The sequence below is a fragment of the Podarcis erhardii genome, assembly GCF_964252035.2.
Source record: "Podarcis erhardii genome assembly, chromosome: 5".
Classification (NCBI taxonomy): Eukaryota; Metazoa; Chordata; class Lepidosauria; order Squamata; family Lacertidae; genus Podarcis; species Podarcis erhardii.
In genome coordinates, this window is record NC_138509.1 from 46,432,111 (window position 1) to 46,452,465 (window position 20,355).

The following is a 20,355-nucleotide window of genomic DNA, read 5'->3' on the forward strand; positions in this document are numbered from 1 at the left end:
TAAGGAAGCTTCGAAAGCCTGGCTTTCTCTTGCTGAGAGGCATCATGGGAAGTGTAGTCTTCCCAGCGCCTGCCCCCGTGTCGCGCGATCGCTTCGGAGCCCGTTGCATGCTGGGATTTGTATTCCTCGTTCCGCGGAACTCAGGCTACAGGCTCGGACCTGTCATGTATTCACTAGGGTCGGGGGAGGGAAGTACTGAAACGAACGGCAGGAAGGTCCCCGTTGGGGACAATGGGAGCTCTCTGAAGGTCCATAGGAAATAATGGGAGCGGAGAGTGCCAATTGGTGTAACTGGGCTCCATTGAAAGAAAAGTAAACTGCAAATAAAACGAGGCGTGGATTCTCGAGAGCGAGTGGAATGGGTCACAAAGATAGAAATGCAATACAGATAGCTTTATCTCGCTCTTCCTATTTTATTATTTTAACTGTCAGGTTTTGGGGGTTAGATTTAATATGGATTGGATTTATTCATTTTTTGCAGCATGTGCACCACTTTGCTTCACATTTTTTGCAGGTGGCTTAGGATTCTTTTAAATAAGATAAATGATTAGACTGTGTTGACCATGTACACTGCCTTGCTCTCCATTGAGAGAAGGTAGGAATTAAATTTAGTAAATAATTATCCCCCTTACATACATGTTCATTAATTAAGATAAGATAATATTAGTCATTATATTGACTAACATAACTAAATCAGATAAATATTTTGGGCCAGCCATAACAGGCTTTGTGATCATGATGGGATATAGGAGGTCTGACATCAAATAACTGGGATTTATCCATTATTCCTGGTTCCAATACAAAGATTGTATAAACATTGTTTGCAGTTCAGTGCATAAAAACTGAACCATAAGAACTGATTTTTCACTGTTGCTGAGCATGTTTCAAAGCACACTGTGTTGGTCAAAGGACAGAAGATACCATGTGGTTGCAGTGCTTTCATTTATTAGGTCAAATTACATTAGGGTAGGAGTCTGCATGCTCTCTTGCATAAGCTGATGCAATAAAATGTATCAATGTTTAAACAAGTTCATAACTGCAGAGAAGTCTGAGTAAATATAATTTTAAAAGCTCTCCTTTGTTCTGTGTTTTAAGTCAGAAGTATAGTAAATTCAGGCATTACCTCATAAAGCTATGAGAGACCAATAATTGTTCTTTCCAATGGTGTCATAAAACCACTTTTACAACAATCAATTTTTAATTTTGCTTCCTCTGGAATATTTAATATTGTCCACTGTGGTGTAGTGGTTAAGAGTGGTAGACTTGTAATCTGGTGAACCGGGTTCGATTCCCCGCTCCTCCACATGCAGCTGCTGGGTGACCTTGGGCTAGTCACACTTCTCTGAAGTCTCTCAGCCCCACTCACCTCACAGAGTGTGTGTTGTGGGGGAGGAAGGGAAAGGAGATTGTTAGCCGCTTTGAGACACCTTTGGGTAGTGATAAAGCGGGATATCAAATCCAAACTCTTCTTCTTCTTCTTCACTGTGCAGTAGGGCTCCCCCACCCCCTTTTCAGGCTTAAAACAGGGGGGGGGGATCTCTAAAAGGCCTCTTCTATACTCAGCACTTGCATGAAAATACATCTTTGTTGTAAGGAGGCTTTCAGTAATCACACTTCATAATGAAACAAAAGCTGTAATCAGAATGCAACAATGAATGCTGAAGTCAGCTGTGAACAATGGTTTGCAATTACCATGGCAACATTTTCTACCAAACCCATGAAGGGTCATAGAGTTTGCTCCTTTCTCTGTGAGAAAGCAGCTTTTCATGCATTCACAATTATTCAAATATTTTAAATTATCTTTCAGTAAAAGCCCCAGAGTCACACCATCTAATAGTGTATCATGATTCATGAAGAAGTGACGAAACTTTCACCCACAATGTCTGTCGTGTGCCAGCAAAACTTGCATTGTATAATTTACACAATGGAGAATGCAGTACTCTTTCATAGTTTGATTACCGGTACATATAACTCAAGTTTGACAAGGCACCATCCTGATTCCTAAAGAGTGCCTGATAATGTCTCGGCAGCTACCATCGTGGCTGCTGATCTTTCATTCCTTCTGTGCACATTTTGTGAAATGCTCCCATTTGACTTGATTTGAATGTACTGTTCTGTTTCTGTTGAGGATGTCTGGGCTGCCTCCCTCATTTCACACATTTACAACATTTACTGGACATGTTTACTTAGAAGCAAGTCTTACTGAGCTTTCTAGTAAATGTGTTTTGGATTGAAGCTGTAGGCTACAACCCTATGGTGGGGGCATGGGCGTAGCCAAGGGGGGGCAGGGGGGCAGCTGCCCCCATCTAAATCAATAAAAATACATGGCAAACAGAGGTTCTGCCTCCCCCCCCCAACAAAAGGCCTGCCTCCCTAACAAAAACCCTGCCTATGCCCATGGTGGGGGGGAAGGGAGATGACAAATATTTAACCCCCCCCCCAATTTTATGTATCATTGGAAACATGTGGAAGGAGCAACTTAGATATGCACACAACCGTGTCTAATTTCCCCCTAATTTGGGATTGTGTCAAGGGACTGGGAGACCTTTGGATCTAAGCTGCTTCTTGGCACACCCATGGAATGTGGGTTGTGTGTTTTTTTTTACCCTTCTGACATCAGAACTTCCAACACTGGGTTCAGCAGAGCTTCAAAGGGTTCAGCGACTGAGCCTCTGACATCTCTATTCTATGGTTCCTGTGGTCCCCCACCGCATCCTCTAGGGGCCATAGGATTACACCCTGAGAGTACCTTTGAGCCCTCTCACAGTTTTCATTTTTATGATTCTGCATATAAGGAATGTGATGGGACCTAAGCAACTGGCTGTTTTTAATATACCATGAGAGCAGTGGTGCAGCTCAGTTACTTTTAGAATATCACTGGAGGCCTATTGGGTCCTTTGAAATATTTGCAAATGAAATTACAGATAGCCTGACGCAGAAACTGATGAAACACTCTATATTTATGCTGAGACCTAAATATATTCAAGCTTGTTACAAGACAGATTTGCCTCCAGGTGAGCTTGCAGGGCAGCTACAAATGTTAATACTGTTGCACACCACCCCATCTCCGAGCGGGGTCAGATTCCAAGGCTTCCAGGCATTTACCCAGAGTTTGTGTTTCTTTTGGAATGAGGAAATCTTTGTGATATATATAGTTTATTTACACATATATACAACCTGAACCTGCGATGGAGGGCTTTGCAGCGTTAACAGCCCAAGACGGCTTTACTTCGCCCAAGTCTGGATTCAGACAGAAATCAATCATTTCTCTCCCCCGCCCACACACACCCTGCTTCTCATCTTGCTGCTTTCCTTCTAGCTCACATCATTCCTACCCTCAGCTCTGGCTTTGTCCTTCTAACTATCCATGAGTTGAGGGAGGAGGCAGTGGCGTAGCGTGGGGGATGCAAGGGGGGGCTTGCCACACCGGGCGCAACATCTGGGGGTTAGGGGGCGCAAATCCACGGGTTAGGGGGCGCAAATCCACGGGTTAGGGGGCGCAAATTACTTGCCTTGCCCCGGGTGCTGACAACCCACGCTACGCCACTGGGAGGAGGCCCCACTCACTTGCCACCTCACACAGAGCCACTCGCTTTGTTCCCCTAATGGCCCACCACCTCACCAGGAAGCTAGCTTGGCTATTCCAAGAATTAGAAGGGTCTCAGCACGCAGCCTACTCCCCAGCCCACAAACTCCTAACACTGCTTTCTTTTCTTTTTGGCCACAGAGCACTGACTCGATCCCATAGGCTAGCCAGTTCTTAGGAGCTCTTGTTTATTTTTGTGGTGTCATGTACCACCAGGGGTAGGAAATAATAGCAGCTTATTCACTGTTGCTGCAACATGCATCTGAGGAGCACACTTAGCAGTGCTTTTTTTCTGGGGGGATGCAGGTGGACGCATACCCCTAAACACTTTGTGAATCTAAGTTTGGCCTCGTTGAGGGGCAGTATTTCAATATAAGTAGGAAAATGAGAGTACCCCTAAACATTTTTTTTAATAGAAAAAAAGCACTGGATAAAAGCATAAACTAACACCACTGCACTTCCTTCCCCCATAACATAGACATTCGTCTGGTTACTTTTTTGTTCTTCTGAATTTTGTATTCCCTTTGTTCCTTTCCTGTTGTTCGGAAATGTTTATTATTCTATACAGTACGATTCCGGTAGGAAGAGTATACATAGTAGCTTATCCTCACACAAGCAACTGTGACCTTCAGCTTAGCCATGTTATTTGTTTTGGATGGGAGGAGCGTTGCCATGTCATTACAGGTAAAGGGCTTCCCCAGGTCCATTCTTTTCAAACAATGACATTTCCTTGAGTCATTTTATGTCAGTGAAGTTCTGCTTATGGCCATTCTTTCTTTCAGCTCAGAAGTTCCCTCAAAGGGCACAGTCAATTCAGAGCCTGATATATGTGCATTTATATCCCATTGGTCAGGTTGCCTGCAGTTTTGGGGTTGCCTACAATATAGTGTTTCTTTTGTAGCAATATTACCACTTCCCTAACACTGAAACAACAGTATTTTGGGAAACAGAAAAGTGTGTTTACTTTTCCAGTACCACGACCATCAAATCATCTTCTTTTTATTTAGCAATCACTCGTAGCCGAGTAAGATTGTCTTCCATAAACACAGTTTTAGCAATGAGTCCGTAAGTGACTGTGGAGGCCAATTCTGGATCCATACGTCCTTCCACAGTGGGGACATTGGTTTCCAGGTGGGAGCTGACCATGGTGAGGGTTTGCCAAGCGTGTCTTCCTCTTAGCACGTTTCTCCCTTGCGTCCTGAGTTCAAAGCCCATGACACCTTTGGTAAAGGCTGTTCTCCAATTGGCGCACTCGCAGGCAAATGTTTCCCAATTGTTGGTGTTTATACTACATTTTTTTAGATTTGCCTTGAGACAGTCTTTAAACTTCTTTTGTTGACCACCAACATTACGCTTTCCATTTTTAAGTTCGGAATATCAAATATTATGACTCCAATAAAATTTTGCTTTTGGTTTAGTTAGTGACCAGCAACACAACTCCTCTGTATACTTGCACATTCCATTTTATGACCTTTGGACATGATCCAACCAATGTTTAAAAAACTGCTGTTAATACTAAAAGGCTCTGGTGTGTGTACAGTCTTTGTTGTACATCTCCAGAGATTAGAACAGCATAGGTGAAAATGGTTCAAAGAACAAATAATTTAGCACTGCAGTAAGTGTCAACTCTCTGTTACACAAAACTGTGATGTTCTATTATTACTATTACTATTACTATTATTATCATTCATGTATTTGACAGGACTTGTGCCATGGAATGGTATTAGGATACCTGCAAAGCTCATGTCCTTTGGATGAGAAACACTGAAGTTGCTGGCAGCCAAATATTGAGTGGCTGTCCCTTTGAAATTGATGGGGAACAACAACAACAAAAATGAAGTGGGAAAAAAGAACAAATGCAATTTGTTTTAAACAATGGAAACTTTTAAAAAAATCTGCTTCTGTAACGTACAATGTAGTTCTTAAATTCCACATTAAAAGCAACCTATAAGGCACTTAACATGCCTCTGAAAAATAAGGAGCAATACATTTAAATAAATGGCCATGTTCTTACCTATGATATCAATTTTATAAGGTTGTAATTGTGATCTGAGTACACCCTGACAAGTTTATAAAAATCCACCTGGCTTTTGCAACAAATATGACTCAGTGAAGGTGACTCATGGTTCAGTTTACCAGTGTTATTTTGGTGATAGACAAGGGGTGTGGTTTACCACAGCAGTTGTGAAGGATATGCCCCCCCCCCCCCGGCACACAATTTTATACTTTAAATGGTGCGATCCTATAAATGTTCATTCAGAAATAAATCCCAACGTGTTCAGTGGGGCCTTACCAACCAGTAAATGTGCATTATGAGGTTGCAGTGGGAGTTATTTCTAAGGGAATGCAAAAAGGAGAAACTACGGTAGTTCTCAAAAATATCAACTAATAAAACGAACTCAACATGTTTCCAGATTCATGCTCCTTCCTGACGTGCAGTCTTAAACTTTCAACTTTTATAGAGCAGCTGAAGCAGACTGCACCAATACTGCTGCCTATTTAGTTCCAAGCGGGCCTCAACAATTTGACTAAGGTTTAATTTCCACACAACCCCAAAAGGCAGTATATGAGTTTATTAACTTAATATATATTTTGTCACCACAGTTTCCCTGAGAAAGAGAATAGAAACAATAATGGAAATAATGAGATTTATTTCTGCAGAAATAAATTTATGACATCAACATTTTTCCATTTTGTTCTTTTCTTTTGGTGAAGCTCTGACATTGGGACTGAACTCTTTGTTTGTTTATAAATACAGAAATATCGTTGACAGCCGCCAGCAATTACATCATGTTTCCTATATTCACCCACACTGACATACTGACCTATGCTTCCTGTAACACCCACGTTTTGACTCTGTGGGTATTTGTATTATTAGCAGATGCAAATTGTGATTCTGACCTTTGCTGTTCTTGATGTGCATGTGCTTAAATTTAAAGGACAGAGTTGAAATTTGGTGGACAATGCAGGTAAGGGGGTTTTGGGTTGTTGTTGTTTTTTTTGCAGGATTTGTGATTCCATGCTGTTTTTCTTCTTTCATCTTTTTTCCTGGTTAGATTTCTTGAAATAACTTCTGTATCTTGAACTATAAATTATTAAATTTATATCCTTCACTTTTCTCCAGGGAACCCCAGGGTGCTTACACACACACACACACACACACACACACACACACACTTTTTAACAGTAGGACAACCATTTTACTGCCTTTGCACTTATTTTAGGCTTACAGGCAACTGTGCTCTGTCCTCACAACTGACCGCATGTAAAGGATTGTATTAATTGGCCATTAGCTACGGTTCTCCAAATGAAATAGTGTGTTTTACTCAGCCTTCCTGCACATTAGCTTCCAAACTGAGGTTGCTGCTCTTATCTAATGGGCCAGGAACACTTTGATATTTTACAACAAAGTATGCTTTATTCAGCTGGGTCATGAATAAGCACCAACCACAATCTTCTGTATTTTTCTGTAACAACTCCACAGAAGCGCAGGAAGGCAAACTGAAGCTTACAAGGCAGAATAATAAAATCATAGAACTGAGGAGTTGGAAGGGTCATCTAGTCCAACCTTTGCAGTACAGGAATCTACACGACAGGTGACCATCCAGCCTGTGTGCTGAAAAACCTCCAATGAAGAACAGGCTCTGGTGTGAGTCTGTTCCACTGTCAAACAGCTCTTACTGCCAGAAAGTTCTAGATACAGGTAGGTAGCCATGTTGGTCTGACGCAGTTGAAATAAATAAAAAAATTGTCCAGTAGCACCTTAGGTCTCTAAGGTGCTACTGGACAGTTTTTTTTCATTTTGCCAGAGTGTTCTTCCTGATGTTTTAGTCAGAATCTCCTTTCTCGAAGCCATTGATTTGGGTCCTGCCCTCCAGAGCTGGAGAAATCAAGCTTGGTCCATATTCCATGTGGCAGCCCTTTAGATATTTGAAGATGGCTATTGTATCTCCCTCTCCGTCTCCCCGGCTAGACAACAGGCCTGCCACTATGTCGTTGCTTGTATCAGCAATGGCATGTTAAAAGCAGGCACACATGCTGTGTGGGGTGGCAGAGAACAAGAGAGTGGATGCCACCTCCCAAAATGACCTTGACAGTCATTGACAAGATGACTGGTTAAAGCAGCTTCCAGGAAAACTTTCACAGCCCTGAAAATAATGAACCAATTTGGCCACACCGTACAACCAAATGAAGGCAAGGAGATGTGCTGCCAGACTTTCACATGCTGCCTTTCACATGCAGTGTGACAGAGGATAGTCCTCTGTTTGAATGACTTTTAAAGGACCTTCCTTCATTTCATGGTGCCTTCCAGATGTGGTTGGGCCCTTGACCAGCAAAGTTGGAAGTTGTAGTCCAAAGACAAAAGGAGGCAGCAGGGCTGGTAGCCACCCTAGTCACGCACCCATCCAGTTCACGTAAAGGTAGTGGGTAGGAGATCTTATGGGGAACATCAGGTTCGCTCCCGTGGGGAGAGTCTGGAAGAAATACATAAATGAACCCCACAGCCAATGGTAAGAAGCTTATTTAGAATTTTAAAAATCAGGAGGACAAAAGGAAGAAGCAGAACACTACATTAAGAAACCAAAAATAAAGGAAACATTGTTCATGAGAAAACCAGAAGCCTGTTTGTAAGTAGCAAGGTTAGGTTGGATAGCTTTGAACCAACAGGCTCCTTTTATTTTCCTCATCATGTTTTGTTCATTTGTCCTCTCTTCCTGCTTTATTCTTAATAAAACTTCATGCAATTTGACTGTTGGGGTCTAAAGTAGGTTTATGCCAAGCATTCTTGTGATCTCCCGTGTGCCTTGCCACTGGAAGCATACTATGTGGGTGAAAGAGTGGGATTCCAAGGGGAAACAACAGGCTGTGTTGAATTGCAGGGCGGGAAAGGCACCTGGGTGCTAGGCCTGTTGTTTCTGATAAACAGAGAGGGATTTAGCTGAGAAGTGCAGGGTGTGGTGTCTCCAAGTCCCTTTGGAAGCAGTTGCTTGACCTCCCAGAATTCACCTCACCTGGGAGTTGTCGGGTTTAATAAGGAGTGTGGTTCGGGTTACAACTAGCAACCGGCAAGGCTGGGCATAAACAGGCTCTCCTCGTCTCCCCCTTCCATTACCGGAATAACTAAAGGTCCCTCCAGAAATCCCTTTTCTTGTGCATTCAAGATGATTTATGCTCCTGATGCTATTGGGGCAGCTATATGCAACCCTACCTTCCACACTGTTTGTACCTGCAAAAGTTCTGAGGCAGTCATGCTGCTTCATTTCCAATCAGTGCACATCTCATAACGTGCTGATGATATCCTCAAACTTTTTATAGCACACTGTCAGGGAACTGCCATCAGGGCCGGAGGGAGAGAGCGGCTCCGGAGGGGTCCCAGAGAGCGTCCCGGGATGGGGAGAGGCAGCCCATCTTCTGGGAAAGAGAATCAGCGTAGCACCAGTGGAGAAGGGGGGCAGATGGGGGAATCGGTGAGGCGGTCCCATGACTCCTTGCCAGGGACCAGCGGGGAGAGTAAGGGTCCTCCGCTGCCTACACCCTCCTTGCGCAGAAGGCTTCCGCGCAGGGAGAGTAGGAGGAGACTAGGCGTCAAAGAGCTTCTTTGCTGGAAGAAGTTCAAGAAACGCCCACTGACGGATTCTGCCAGCGATTGAGGCAGCCATGGGTGAGTGGCTGTCCAGACAGAAAAGGTTCACTCAGGCAACCCAGCCAGGTGTTGCACCGGTTTACGCACGAGGAACCCCTAGAACCATTACACACACCAATGTTCTGGTTTGTTCTTGTCCTCTGGACAGTGAAAATGTGGTAGAACTGGAGAAGCATAAGAGAACTAAAGCAGAATACACCCACCACTATTGCACTGTTACTGTTTTCAAGAACATATTGCAGATTACAATAAAACACCTACCTGGTGGGGCTCTACAGGCAATTTGAGATAGAGCAAGAGCAAAGCTATAAGGCCATACATTTAGATTCTATCTCAGGATTTAGACAATGTTGGTGATTCTGGCAGAAGAATTTAAGTATAAACTAGGATTGCTTGGGGTGCTTGATCTCCAGTTTCCTGGTATGGAGGTGGCTCTTGCTTTTATTTGTACAGTAGCCTGTGAAATGGAATGAGGGCTAGACTAGGTGGGGTTACCTGACACTTTTATGTGAGCAACATTAATGGCTTCCCGAAATCAATAACGACTAGATGTGCTGTAGTGCACCTGGCTGAAGGCCAGCTGGGGAGAGTGGAAAAAGAAAGCTCTCTAAAATGCCATACACACGGCTGTTTGCATCCATGTGGGAGTAACGGTTTATGCCCTTCATTTGCTAGTGGGCACCAGATTGGTAATTTGAAGCTACACCTAAGCAATTGCAATCTATTTGCAGCATTTGCCACAGGAAACAAGAGTACAATGCAAATAGGGATTAATGTCTAAATGAGCTGAGCATGAGGGAAGGGTGCAGTTTATTCTCCTGTTATGCGAAATGTGATCACCTGCCTGACCAGTGCAAGCCCTTAGACGTATGATATTAACACTCCTATGCATATGCTAGGTGTCAAAATGAGTCCTTCAGCAGAGCTGCCCAGAGAGTGCTTGCTGTCTCTTACGATGTTGGGAAAAGAAGAGAAAAGGTCACGTAGATTGGAACCGATGGTATGCATGCTTTCAAAACCTGCGTTCAGAAAGAGGCAAGAGTTAGCACTCAAGTTTCTATCTATGCTATTTTGGAAGTCAATGTAACAATTTTGTTTTTCAAATGTACAAAGTGCTCCCTTCCCTGACTTACCATGCTTTTACAGCTGGGCTTCTTAACTCCAAACCTTTGAGTAAGTCTCTCTGTAGTGAACTCTTCCCATTTCCCATCTATCTGACACTGTGCTTTGATTTCATACTTAACTTCACGTGTCTCCTTTAAACTGACAGGACTCCGTTCGGCAGTAAAAAAAGATATAATTGGATCTGCATGTTTGACTCTCTGAAATGACACAGAGTTAAATTGATATTTGTCAGCGTCTGTGAGCTGAAGGTACTCAAAAACCTCCACCAAGAAAATCCTAATTCAAGGTACAGTGGTACCGCGGGTTACATACACTTCAGGTTACAGACTCCGTTAACCCAGAAATTTTACCTCGGGTTAAGAACTTTGCTTCAGGATGAGAACAGAAATCATGCTCCGGTGGCGCGGTGGCAGCAGGAGGCCCCATTAGCTAAAGTGGTGCTTCGGGTTAAGAACAGTTTCAGCTTAAGAACAGACCTCCGTAAAGAATTAAGTACGTAACCAGAGGTACCACTGTAGATCAATCTCTTTTTACCTAACTGATCTTCCTAGCTCCCATTGTTTTTCCTTTGGGTATGTACAGTACACATTAGTAGCTGCACAGGCAAGCAAGGTGGCCACTCCCATTCCCTTGTGCATTTCATGTTGCATTTGCTGTACACAACTAGAGAGCAGGTGATGGTGTCTTCATATTATCTGATTTGTTTACCTGCACATGTGGAATGGCTGTCTGAACTGTATATACCTCAACTAAGCTGTGACTTGCATTTTCAAGTCGGAAGGAAGTTGGTTTGAGGAGAAAGCATCCAATAGGAGAAGCTGCAGGATACATAAGAGTTGAAGCTAATGCCATGTGTTCTTGACTTCAGACACCAGAGGTGCGAGTGCAATGGAGCTGGAATGGCAATATATACATACCCTTTGTCTACACCTGCCGTACTGCTCAAGTCTACCTGACTATTAAAGGGGTAGGATCCCTATACTCCTTGGCCACCCTAATGGGGAGTTGCACAAGAGCACTTCTGCCCAGTTTTGCAAGTCAGCCTTAACACTATTTCCCTCCTCTTTATAGCAAAAAATGCCAGTGACACAATCTTCCTTGTGGAAATTTATTGTTTTCAGGGTGTAGCCTAGTTCAATGTTTTATTCATCTCCCTAAAGATTGATGGTGGCCCAAGTTAGAGAGAACCACAGAAATGCTTTTCTTACCTGCATGTAAAAACTGTAGGCTGAAGCATCATGTTTTACTGCTTTTATCTCAAAGAAGAATCCATAAATGGAAATTATTTCTGAATGGTACCTTGGCTCCTGAAGTAACCAAGAGATTATTTTTTAAAATAAAAATAAAAATGCAGCTTTATCCCAGTTGATTTCAAAGTTATGTCAGCAAAAAGATCTGTAATTATTGTGAGAGGGCCATTAAGAGAAGTCTGGATTCAACAGAGCAGCTGACCTAGTGACCTCTAAGAGGAAGGACCGTGGGAACCTCACAAAAGACTGAACGGTTGCCCATTGCTTGCAAGTTACTCTGTAGGTATGGACAACATTCACCTCACTAATTCTTGCCACAATTTTGCCTTCCCATCCCCCCAAGTTCAGTCTGTATTCATTCATTCATTCATTCATTCATTCATTCATTCAATTTATATACCACCCTTCCTCCTGAAAGACCCCAGGATGGCAAACACATCAACAATTGGAGGAAATGGTAAAAATGGTATAAGAACAGTTTAAAACGTTATCTCGGCCAGTGATTTCAGAGCTGACAGCAACAGGATCTTTCAGCCAATTTTAGCATACCGGTATATATTAAATCCTTTCTCTTTCTTTCTCTCATATTCATGCATATCCCTCCCATCGTCATGTTATGTTATGTGAAATGTTTTGCCAGCAGACGGTCTCCTGCCCTCCATCCTGTGTAGAAATTCTTCACGTTTTAATAGTGACCTACCTGTGTAAGCACCAGACCAAATCTCACTGCCTGAGTGTTAAAGTCTCTCTGAAATACCATGTCACCACCATTCTCTAGCTGAAAGGAAAAGAAAACTTCATATAGAGTTCAAGAGTTCAATTTTTTTTCAATAAAACACAGGTGCCAATTCAGTGCTTTAGCCTAACATGGGTGGTTCCCATGTCTAGGAATTAGGTATACAACCTGTTTTGAAGGGGTTGTAGTACTCCCCCTGAAGGAACAAGCTTGTTCTCAGGAAATGCTCCTGGATTCCAGCTAGACACTGGAGTATCAAGAGGATTCTGTGGCCAGGGATGCCAATGCCCAGCTTAGTCTGGTTCATCAACTATGACAGCCTGGACTCAGTTGTCCATGTTATGGTGACTTCCTGCCTGTACTACTGCAATGTATCCTACATGGGGCTGCCCTTGAAGATGGTGTGGAGGTCGGAGCTAGTACAGAATGTGGTGGCCAAGTTGTTCAGTGTGGCAGTCTGAGAACTGTGGCTGTTTGAGGGGAACAGAGTCTCTGAACAACCCTCGGCTTCCCTCAACAAACTACAGTTCCAGGATTCTTTGGGGGAAGCCATGACAGTTCACACCTGGGACATCATGGTTTTAATGCATTCATTTTAACAAGAGATGTCCAGGGTGTGAACTGTCATGGCTTCATCATTACTGATTCATCATTATTTCCCTTAAACAATGTTAGAAATTAGGTCCATGCTTCTATGTACACTTCTCCATTGTGTATCTGTTTTCAGTGTCCGACCTGAATGAAAAGCCTCTACATACTTCAAAGAAGGCCTGGATTTTTATAGACATACCTTATTTTTTGCTCTATAAGACACACTAGACCATAAGACGCACCTAGTTTTCGGAGGAGGAAAACAAGAAAAAAAATATTCTGAATCTCAGAAGCCAAAACAGCAAGAGGGATCGCTGCGCAGCGATCCCTCTTGCTGTTCTGGCTTCAGAGAAAGCAACACAAAGCCTTTTCAGCACAGTGAAAGCAGCGATCCCTCTTGCTATTCTGGCTTCTGGGATAGCTGTGCAGCCCGCATTTGCCCCATAAGATGCACACACATTTCCCCTTACTTTTTAGGAGGGAAAAAGTGCGTCTTAAAGAGCAAAAAATACGGTACTAGGAAAATATAGCAGAGAGGAAAACTGTGAAGTTAAAAAGAACTAAAATCCCCCCATTTGCTCAGTATAGTAAGCATACCAACTCACTGCATGGTAATGATCAGACAAGATCCTCGTCAGCCACGGCAGAGGAAGGAAGTTAATTTCCCAGAGTTCCTCCAGATGCCTGCCTTTGGGAAGAAGAGAGGAAAATGAATTATTATTAAATTTCTGGTAATCAGAAAACAATAAAGAGATGTCACTGCACCTGCTGAGTCTGATATTATTGGTGATGCACTTGCAAGGCTTTGCAGGCACAACACTAAAAGCAGGAAGAGTTTTTGGAAAGGGGAGACGCAGCAAGAATGCAAAAGGGAAGCCCAGGCATGTGAGGTGGGATTTTAAGGCCACACTTTGTTGAAGAATATGAGCAGCTAAGAAGCTGTGAGGTCAACGCAGAGAGAGGAACTGATGAATTTGTCAGGAGAGAACGGGTTGCAGAAAGACAGAGAAAGGGGTGGCCCTGACCACATCATCATGTGCCCCTTCAATGTATCAGCCTTATGGGAATGCAAACCCTCAACAGAAAAAAGAATCCTACCCCTGGTATGAGGGATGCGGGTGGCGCTGTGGGTTAAACTACAGAGCCTAGGACTTGCCAATCAGAAGGTCGGTGGTTTGAATCCCCGTGACGGGGTGAGCTCCCGTTGCTCGGTCCTTGCTCTTGCCAACCTAGCAGTTCTAAAGCATGTCAAAGTGCGAATAGATAAATAGGTACCGCTCTGGTGGGAAGGTAAACGGCGTTTCTGTGCGCTGCTCTGGTTCGCCAGAAGCGGCTTAGTCATGCTGGCCACATGACCCGGAAGCTTTTAGCCGGCTCTCTCGGCCAATAAAATGAGATGAGCGCCGCAACCCCAGAGTCAGTCATGACTGGACCTAATGGTCAGGGGTCCCTTTATCTTTACCTTTACCCCTGATATAAATCTATCCTCTCCCATCCACCTGTCTAGCTATGGCACCACTCACTTAGTTCAATGACTACTTTGTCCAAGTTGACTCTCCTTTATACTTTCTGCACAGTGCCACTTCCTGCTTTTGCTCAGCATTCCACCAAAATTAAAAACCATCAGATAAAGTTTTCTTTTTGACAACCATGCACAGATCCTCAATTGTTTCAACAACTGGGATGTTTGCAGGGGTGCCATTCTTCCTTCCCTGTGCTTCTGCAGGCCAGACACAAATGCCAAGAATCAGGTTTAACAACATTTGGCTGGGTTTTACATTAACCTGCTTTTTGAGATGCTCACAGCACAATGAGGAAGAAATTAATCTGGGCTCTTGTCTGTGCTACTGCTGCCGAAGAATGCAGTGCTGTTTGCGTATAGCAAAGTATGCATTTCAGTTTCATGGCCAGAAATGGCTTTGCATGATGTCATCACAGTATTCAGGCTGAAAGAAGTCAATGTAACATGGGCTTGCTATTGAAAGCAGCTATTGTTCCAAAACAAATGTACTGACAAAGTGGGTGAATCAAAAAGATTTCTTGTTAAATGTGGTTTCTTTTAAAGGGCGCATGACAATAAGCTTCCATTCTTCTTTCCCTCTCACATTGCAAAATGTACAAAAAGTGCCTTTCACGTAGTTGGTGCTGGATAAGCATTAAATAGTGAGAGGCATTACAACAGAAAGTAGAAACGTCAATGTCTGCACTTGGTTAATGCTTTTATTAGGACCAACCAACATGTCACAAAAATGTGGCAAGCCTTTGAGTTCTCCAAAACTCTCCAGGGATGGCGAGAGCCTTCTCCCATCCCTATCACCTGAACCAGAGCCTATCAGCAACCTTATAAGTTGTGATGAATTGCTACGCGGCAGGCGAAACCCAAATGTCAACAGCCAATCAGGCACGTGGGGAAAATTCCTGCTGTGCCTCTGTCCCAATAACAGACGACGTATGACGGCATAACAAGGACAAGCGCACAAGTCCTAAAAGTAGGGAGAGGTGGGCCAGTGTTCCGAATGCACGCGCCGAAAGAGGAAGCTCTGGGTCACGTGCATGGGCATAAATAGGTCCCTCGAACCGTTTGGACTGCGTCCCATTGGCCAGATTGTACCCAGCTTCGAGGGACCTACCAATTGAGTGTTGTGGCTGTCCAATCGGACCCACCCACAACACAGGGTGTTGGTTTTCCAGGTCCCACCGCAGTACGTACCCTCTTTTAAGGGAGGACCCAATTTCTAGTATCATGGAATGTTGAATTTGTTTCAAAAAAGAGATAGCTGCAATGGATTTTGCTGAAACGAATGGAGGAAACACATAAAGAAAATATGCATGGAATGTTTTGGATACATGCGTGGTCTCCAGTGCTACATCTACTCAGAGTAGACCCAATGTGCATGGCTAATTTAGTTTAATTAATTTCAGTAGGTCTACTCTAAGCAGACCTTAGTTAGAAATGACTCTCTATTTGCAGTTATATACATGCATATACTAGTAGTTTTGTGTCTGTGTGTTATATGCGTGCATGCACGCACGCACACGCACACACACTCCTTGTGCATTTCCTCCAAGTATTTAAACCGTCTTATTGCAACTAAGCCCAAGTATGTGTAATGGAAGTAATCACATGCTCTTCCCCTGTAAACTCCTGCTTCCAGTTCCTTCCTCTGCTCCTTCCTATATCTCTATTTTAAGATTATAAGCCCCTTGGGATAGAGACTTCTGAAACCTGTTATTTGCAAAGTGCCATATGCATATGTAATTTTATATTAAAGAAGGCAGAGCAGACCTATGGAGTGGGGCACACAAAATTTGGGAGTGCATTTTGATTTGAAAAACTGATTGTGACAGTAGGTTTAGGTTCTAAAGAAAAAGTAAACTTACTTGAAGTGATGCCATGTAAACGGAGGGACTGAAAAATAGCTATGTATCGCTGTCCTACTTCCCTTTCCAGGAAGGCACATATCTTGGGTAAGCTAAAAACAAAACAATGGAGCAGAAAACTTTGTTTAAACCCAGCATGATTTCCTATCCAAGCTTAGTATTGCTACAGCTATTATTCATTTTCTACATGGAAAGCATCTGCAGACATTACAAACGCAAATAGATTATTATGTGAGGTTTCTGTGCACATGTTGAAATGCCAAAATGTGTCACTGCAATGAGTTATGCATGTGATTCTCATATGCAAGGCAAGTGAGATTCTACATGCATTTATTTCAGGCTTTGCCCAAGACAAAACTGATTTCCTAGTATGGAAGATACCAATGGTAATGCAACAGTAAGAATTAACTCTGTATTAAAGTACCATTTTTATATGTAACTGTGTATTTTTGTAATATTTTGTTTTAAGTGCCTGTTGTTGCTTCAGCTGTTTTGTACACTGCTTAGAGATATTTTTAATATATTAAGTGGTAAGGAAATTAAGTAATAAATCAATCAATCGTTTCCCCAGGTAGGTTCTCCAAACATCTACCTTGATGTTATTCTTAATCAGGACTCACTCTACCCTGTCTTCTCCCCACCCTCGCCACAGACACAAACACACTAGCTTCAGTCATTTTTCTTCCCCCTGCCCTCTTTTCCACTGAGTCTGCAAAGAGATCAGAAGTTTTTATTCTGTTTTCAGCTAGCCACAGTTTAGCGTTACATTCACTCTGAGGTACAGTGGGCAATTGTAAGTGTGGTCTAATGAAATAAGCCAGCTTCATAAACCAATCTTTGAGGTTGGCTTGGTTCAGTAAATCATGGTTGTCCTGGTTCAGACATAACAATAAACTGTGGTTAGTTAGAAATGGAAGGAAATGTGTCTGATCACACACACCGTGAAACATGAGGGGAGGTGTGCAAGCTCAAAGTTCACCTAGACAGGCTCATTTAATGATAAACCATAGTTTATTATTACGTCCAAATGTAGCCAGCATTCAAGCATATGATTTTACAGTTGGGGGTGGGGTGGGGTTTTTTTTTTGTTTGTTTTTTGCACCTCAAAGTTTTATATGAGAGTGACATACAAAGAAGAATTCACTAAAAAACCCCAACCCTCTGAAAGGTTATATGAAAGGTTTCTTAGAGGTTGTTTCAAAGGTTGACTGCATTATTAACAGCCGGAAATATCTAACCAACCATTTAGGTTATATAATGATTAATAGGAAATAGGAGCTGTGTGAGGCCAAATCCTTGCCAGGGAGGAGGAAGCCAGGAACACAGAGCTGGTAGACTAAACAAAAGGCTTCACTGATCTAAGTGGAGTCCTCAGGTAATATTTGATAAACAATCCAAATTTTTCCAAATGAGTGAAGCAAGCCAGTGTCATTGCTAGTTTTCTGTTTTGCTTTGTATTGATTTACACAAACTGGTCCAGGCTACCTTGTTTTTAAAAGTGCCTAGCATTAACCATTCCCAAGAATCCATCTTCATCTCCCTAGGGAAGTGTCAATTATAATGTTTCTGTCATTATGCTTTTTCTTATTCTACTGGGGAAGACATATAATAACCCTTGGTGGCAGAGGGAAATGCCATGCCATGCCATGCCATGCCAAACAAAACAAAACAAAAAACCCACCCCCAAATCCACATGCAGATTACAAAGGGGAGGGAATCCTGAAGCTGGAAAATTTGGCTCACAAGGTGGCATGTCCTACCCTTGAAATTTTTGAGTTTTGTCTTTGAACAGCTAATCCCCCTATGCTGTATCACAAGCATGTCTACTCAAAATTGAGTTCGATAGGACTTACTCCCATGAAATTCTGCACAGGCTTGCATCCTAAAGGCCCTTTGAGCCCATTGAACTAGTTCCACAGTTTGGATCCTGCCTAAATCTCTGCCCATTCCTGTTTATGGATCTTTGCTGGACATTTTTCTCACTACTGTATACTTCTTTTCATGGGTATTTCTTTGCCGAAGAACCAAGGTATCCCACAATAGACCCAACTCTAAATCACAGTCATTCATTAAGGAAGCTCTGAATGAAACGACTCCTCAACCCCCACCTTCACTCCTGGCTTCTTTTTCAGCGTTCATTTGCAACAGTGCTCTCCCTAGATACTTTGAATACTTTATTTTTATAGATGCAAGGCAACCGGAAGTAAGTTCTCTGAAATCGAAGCAACCCACACCCTGCCTTTGAAAGGTCAGAGAAGAATCAGATGCCTGTTGCTGCAGTTCACTTCCAAAGCAGAAAGGAACTGCAAAGTGGTTTTTTCCTCTGCTTTACACAATAGATCACTTTCAGCGACTTTACACAGAAAACAGCTGTTTTCTCTGCACATTATATTTGAGCTGAATGCACTACTTAAAACACACAGGGATATTCACATTCTAATTATTGGAAGGCACTCTCTTGAGTAAGCATATTTGAACTAAGCATATTTTTATATGAACTATTTGAACTAAGCATATTTTAAAAGACTTATTTGCCTTCTAGAATACCGCTGTGCCTCTATTCTCCATTATCTTGCAGTGTCCAAAAGTTTGTTCAAACACTCAAAAAGTTAAGGAATGCTTGAGCACTGAAATACAGCTTTATAATGTTATTTCAGTTTATTTCAGGAATTTCCACCCCACACTTCAGGTAACAGACTGCTCCCAGCAGGTAACAGGGTAAAATATTTAAACAATATTAAGTACATTTGTTTGGCACCTCACTTCCCATCTGTGACTGAACCAAGTTCACATTCACAAAGCAAGCTTCCCTTAACCTCTGCAGAACCCTACCTCTCCTCCCTGAAATTTATCCCTAGGAATTGGGGGATATTTGGGAATGGGTTATGGCATGAGTGTCTATAGATTGCATGTTTGTGTGTGTGGTGGGGAGTTAGCAACTTAAAACTCATATGGTTGGAGCTGCGTGGTTAGTGTCAGAATAGGACTTTTGGGGGGGGGCAGCTATCAAAGTCCCATTCAGTCATGAAGCTCACCAGCTGACCTTGGGCCAGTCACTATCTCTCAGCCTAACCTACCCCCATAGGGTTGTTGCGAGGATAAGTTGAGGAGGTGGTTAACCAAGTACACCACCTTGAGCTTCCTAGAGGAATGTATAAATACAACAAACAAACAAACAAACAAACAGATTTATACAATTATGAACTGTTTGGAGAAACCCAAACCTTAAGCTCCCTTTGGCTGGTGGAATTAGCTTTATGGTTCTTTGGACAATGGCCAATAACTGGGAACTGGCAGCCGTGTAGAGATTCTCCTACAGCTGCATGGGTAAAATGTATGAGGAGTGGCTTTAAACTAGCTCAAAGCTACCTCATTTCTGGCTGGTGCAGCTGCCGAACAATGCTAAGCTTTGTGCATCTGCTTCTTTTGTTGTTCTTTTCTGGAAAGGCACGTGCCAGCTCAAGGGATTCCCCTTGATTTGATTCAGCAATCCTCTTTAGCAGACTATTTTTGTGCAAACTGAAAACTGTGCTTGGAACATTTGCACCTGTTAAATTATAATAAATAAATACCACTGTGCTGATCGTAGGATTTCCTCCCTTAAAAAAAAAGGAAGATATAAAATGGTCACACTTACTAACTTGCTGGATTGGGCTTTCCAGACCTACTATATATGACTGAAATCCAAAAGAGAGATAAGCCCATTTTCAGCCCAAGAAACCAATGTGCTAAAGCATGCATAACTCTTGTGTTCAACTGCAGTCATCAGATGCAAGTAAGTCCCACTGAAATCAACAGGACTTACTTTCCAATAATATGTTTAGGATTGGGGAACTATAAATGTTGTGTACTGAGTTGAATAGGATTCAGACTGCAGCAGTCTGATTGGTCCTAGAACAATAGGATTCAGAATGCAGCAGTCTGATTGGTCCTAGAACAATAGGATTCAGAATGCAGCAGTCTGATTGGTCCTAGAACAATAGGATTCAGAATGCAGCAGTCTGATTGGTCCACAGGAGCCACCCAATCCAGCTCCAGGTGG

The 20,355-nt window shown here is 42.7% G+C and overlaps 1 protein-coding gene across 1 annotated transcript in view; it reads right to left on the minus strand.

Moving 5' to 3' along the window:
- Nucleotides 1–10,023: 10,023 nt before the first annotated feature.
- The window catches only part of BTBD16 (BTB domain containing 16), a 28,259-nt gene continuing 17,927 nt past the window's right edge, over nt 10,024–20,355 (minus strand). The window contains exons 12-17 of the mRNA XM_081863730.1: nt 16,314–16,405; nt 13,538–13,620; nt 12,306–12,383; nt 11,564–11,662; nt 10,364–10,552; nt 10,024–10,249 (exon numbers count right to left, since the gene is read on the minus strand). Coding sequence (XP_081719856.1) covers nt 10,181–10,249; nt 10,364–10,552; nt 11,564–11,662; nt 12,306–12,383; nt 13,538–13,620; nt 16,314–16,405 — 610 coding nt within the window. The 3' untranslated portion in view covers nt 10,024–10,180. The remainder of the gene's footprint in view (nt 10,250–10,363; nt 10,553–11,563; nt 11,663–12,305; nt 12,384–13,537; nt 13,621–16,313; nt 16,406–20,355) is intronic.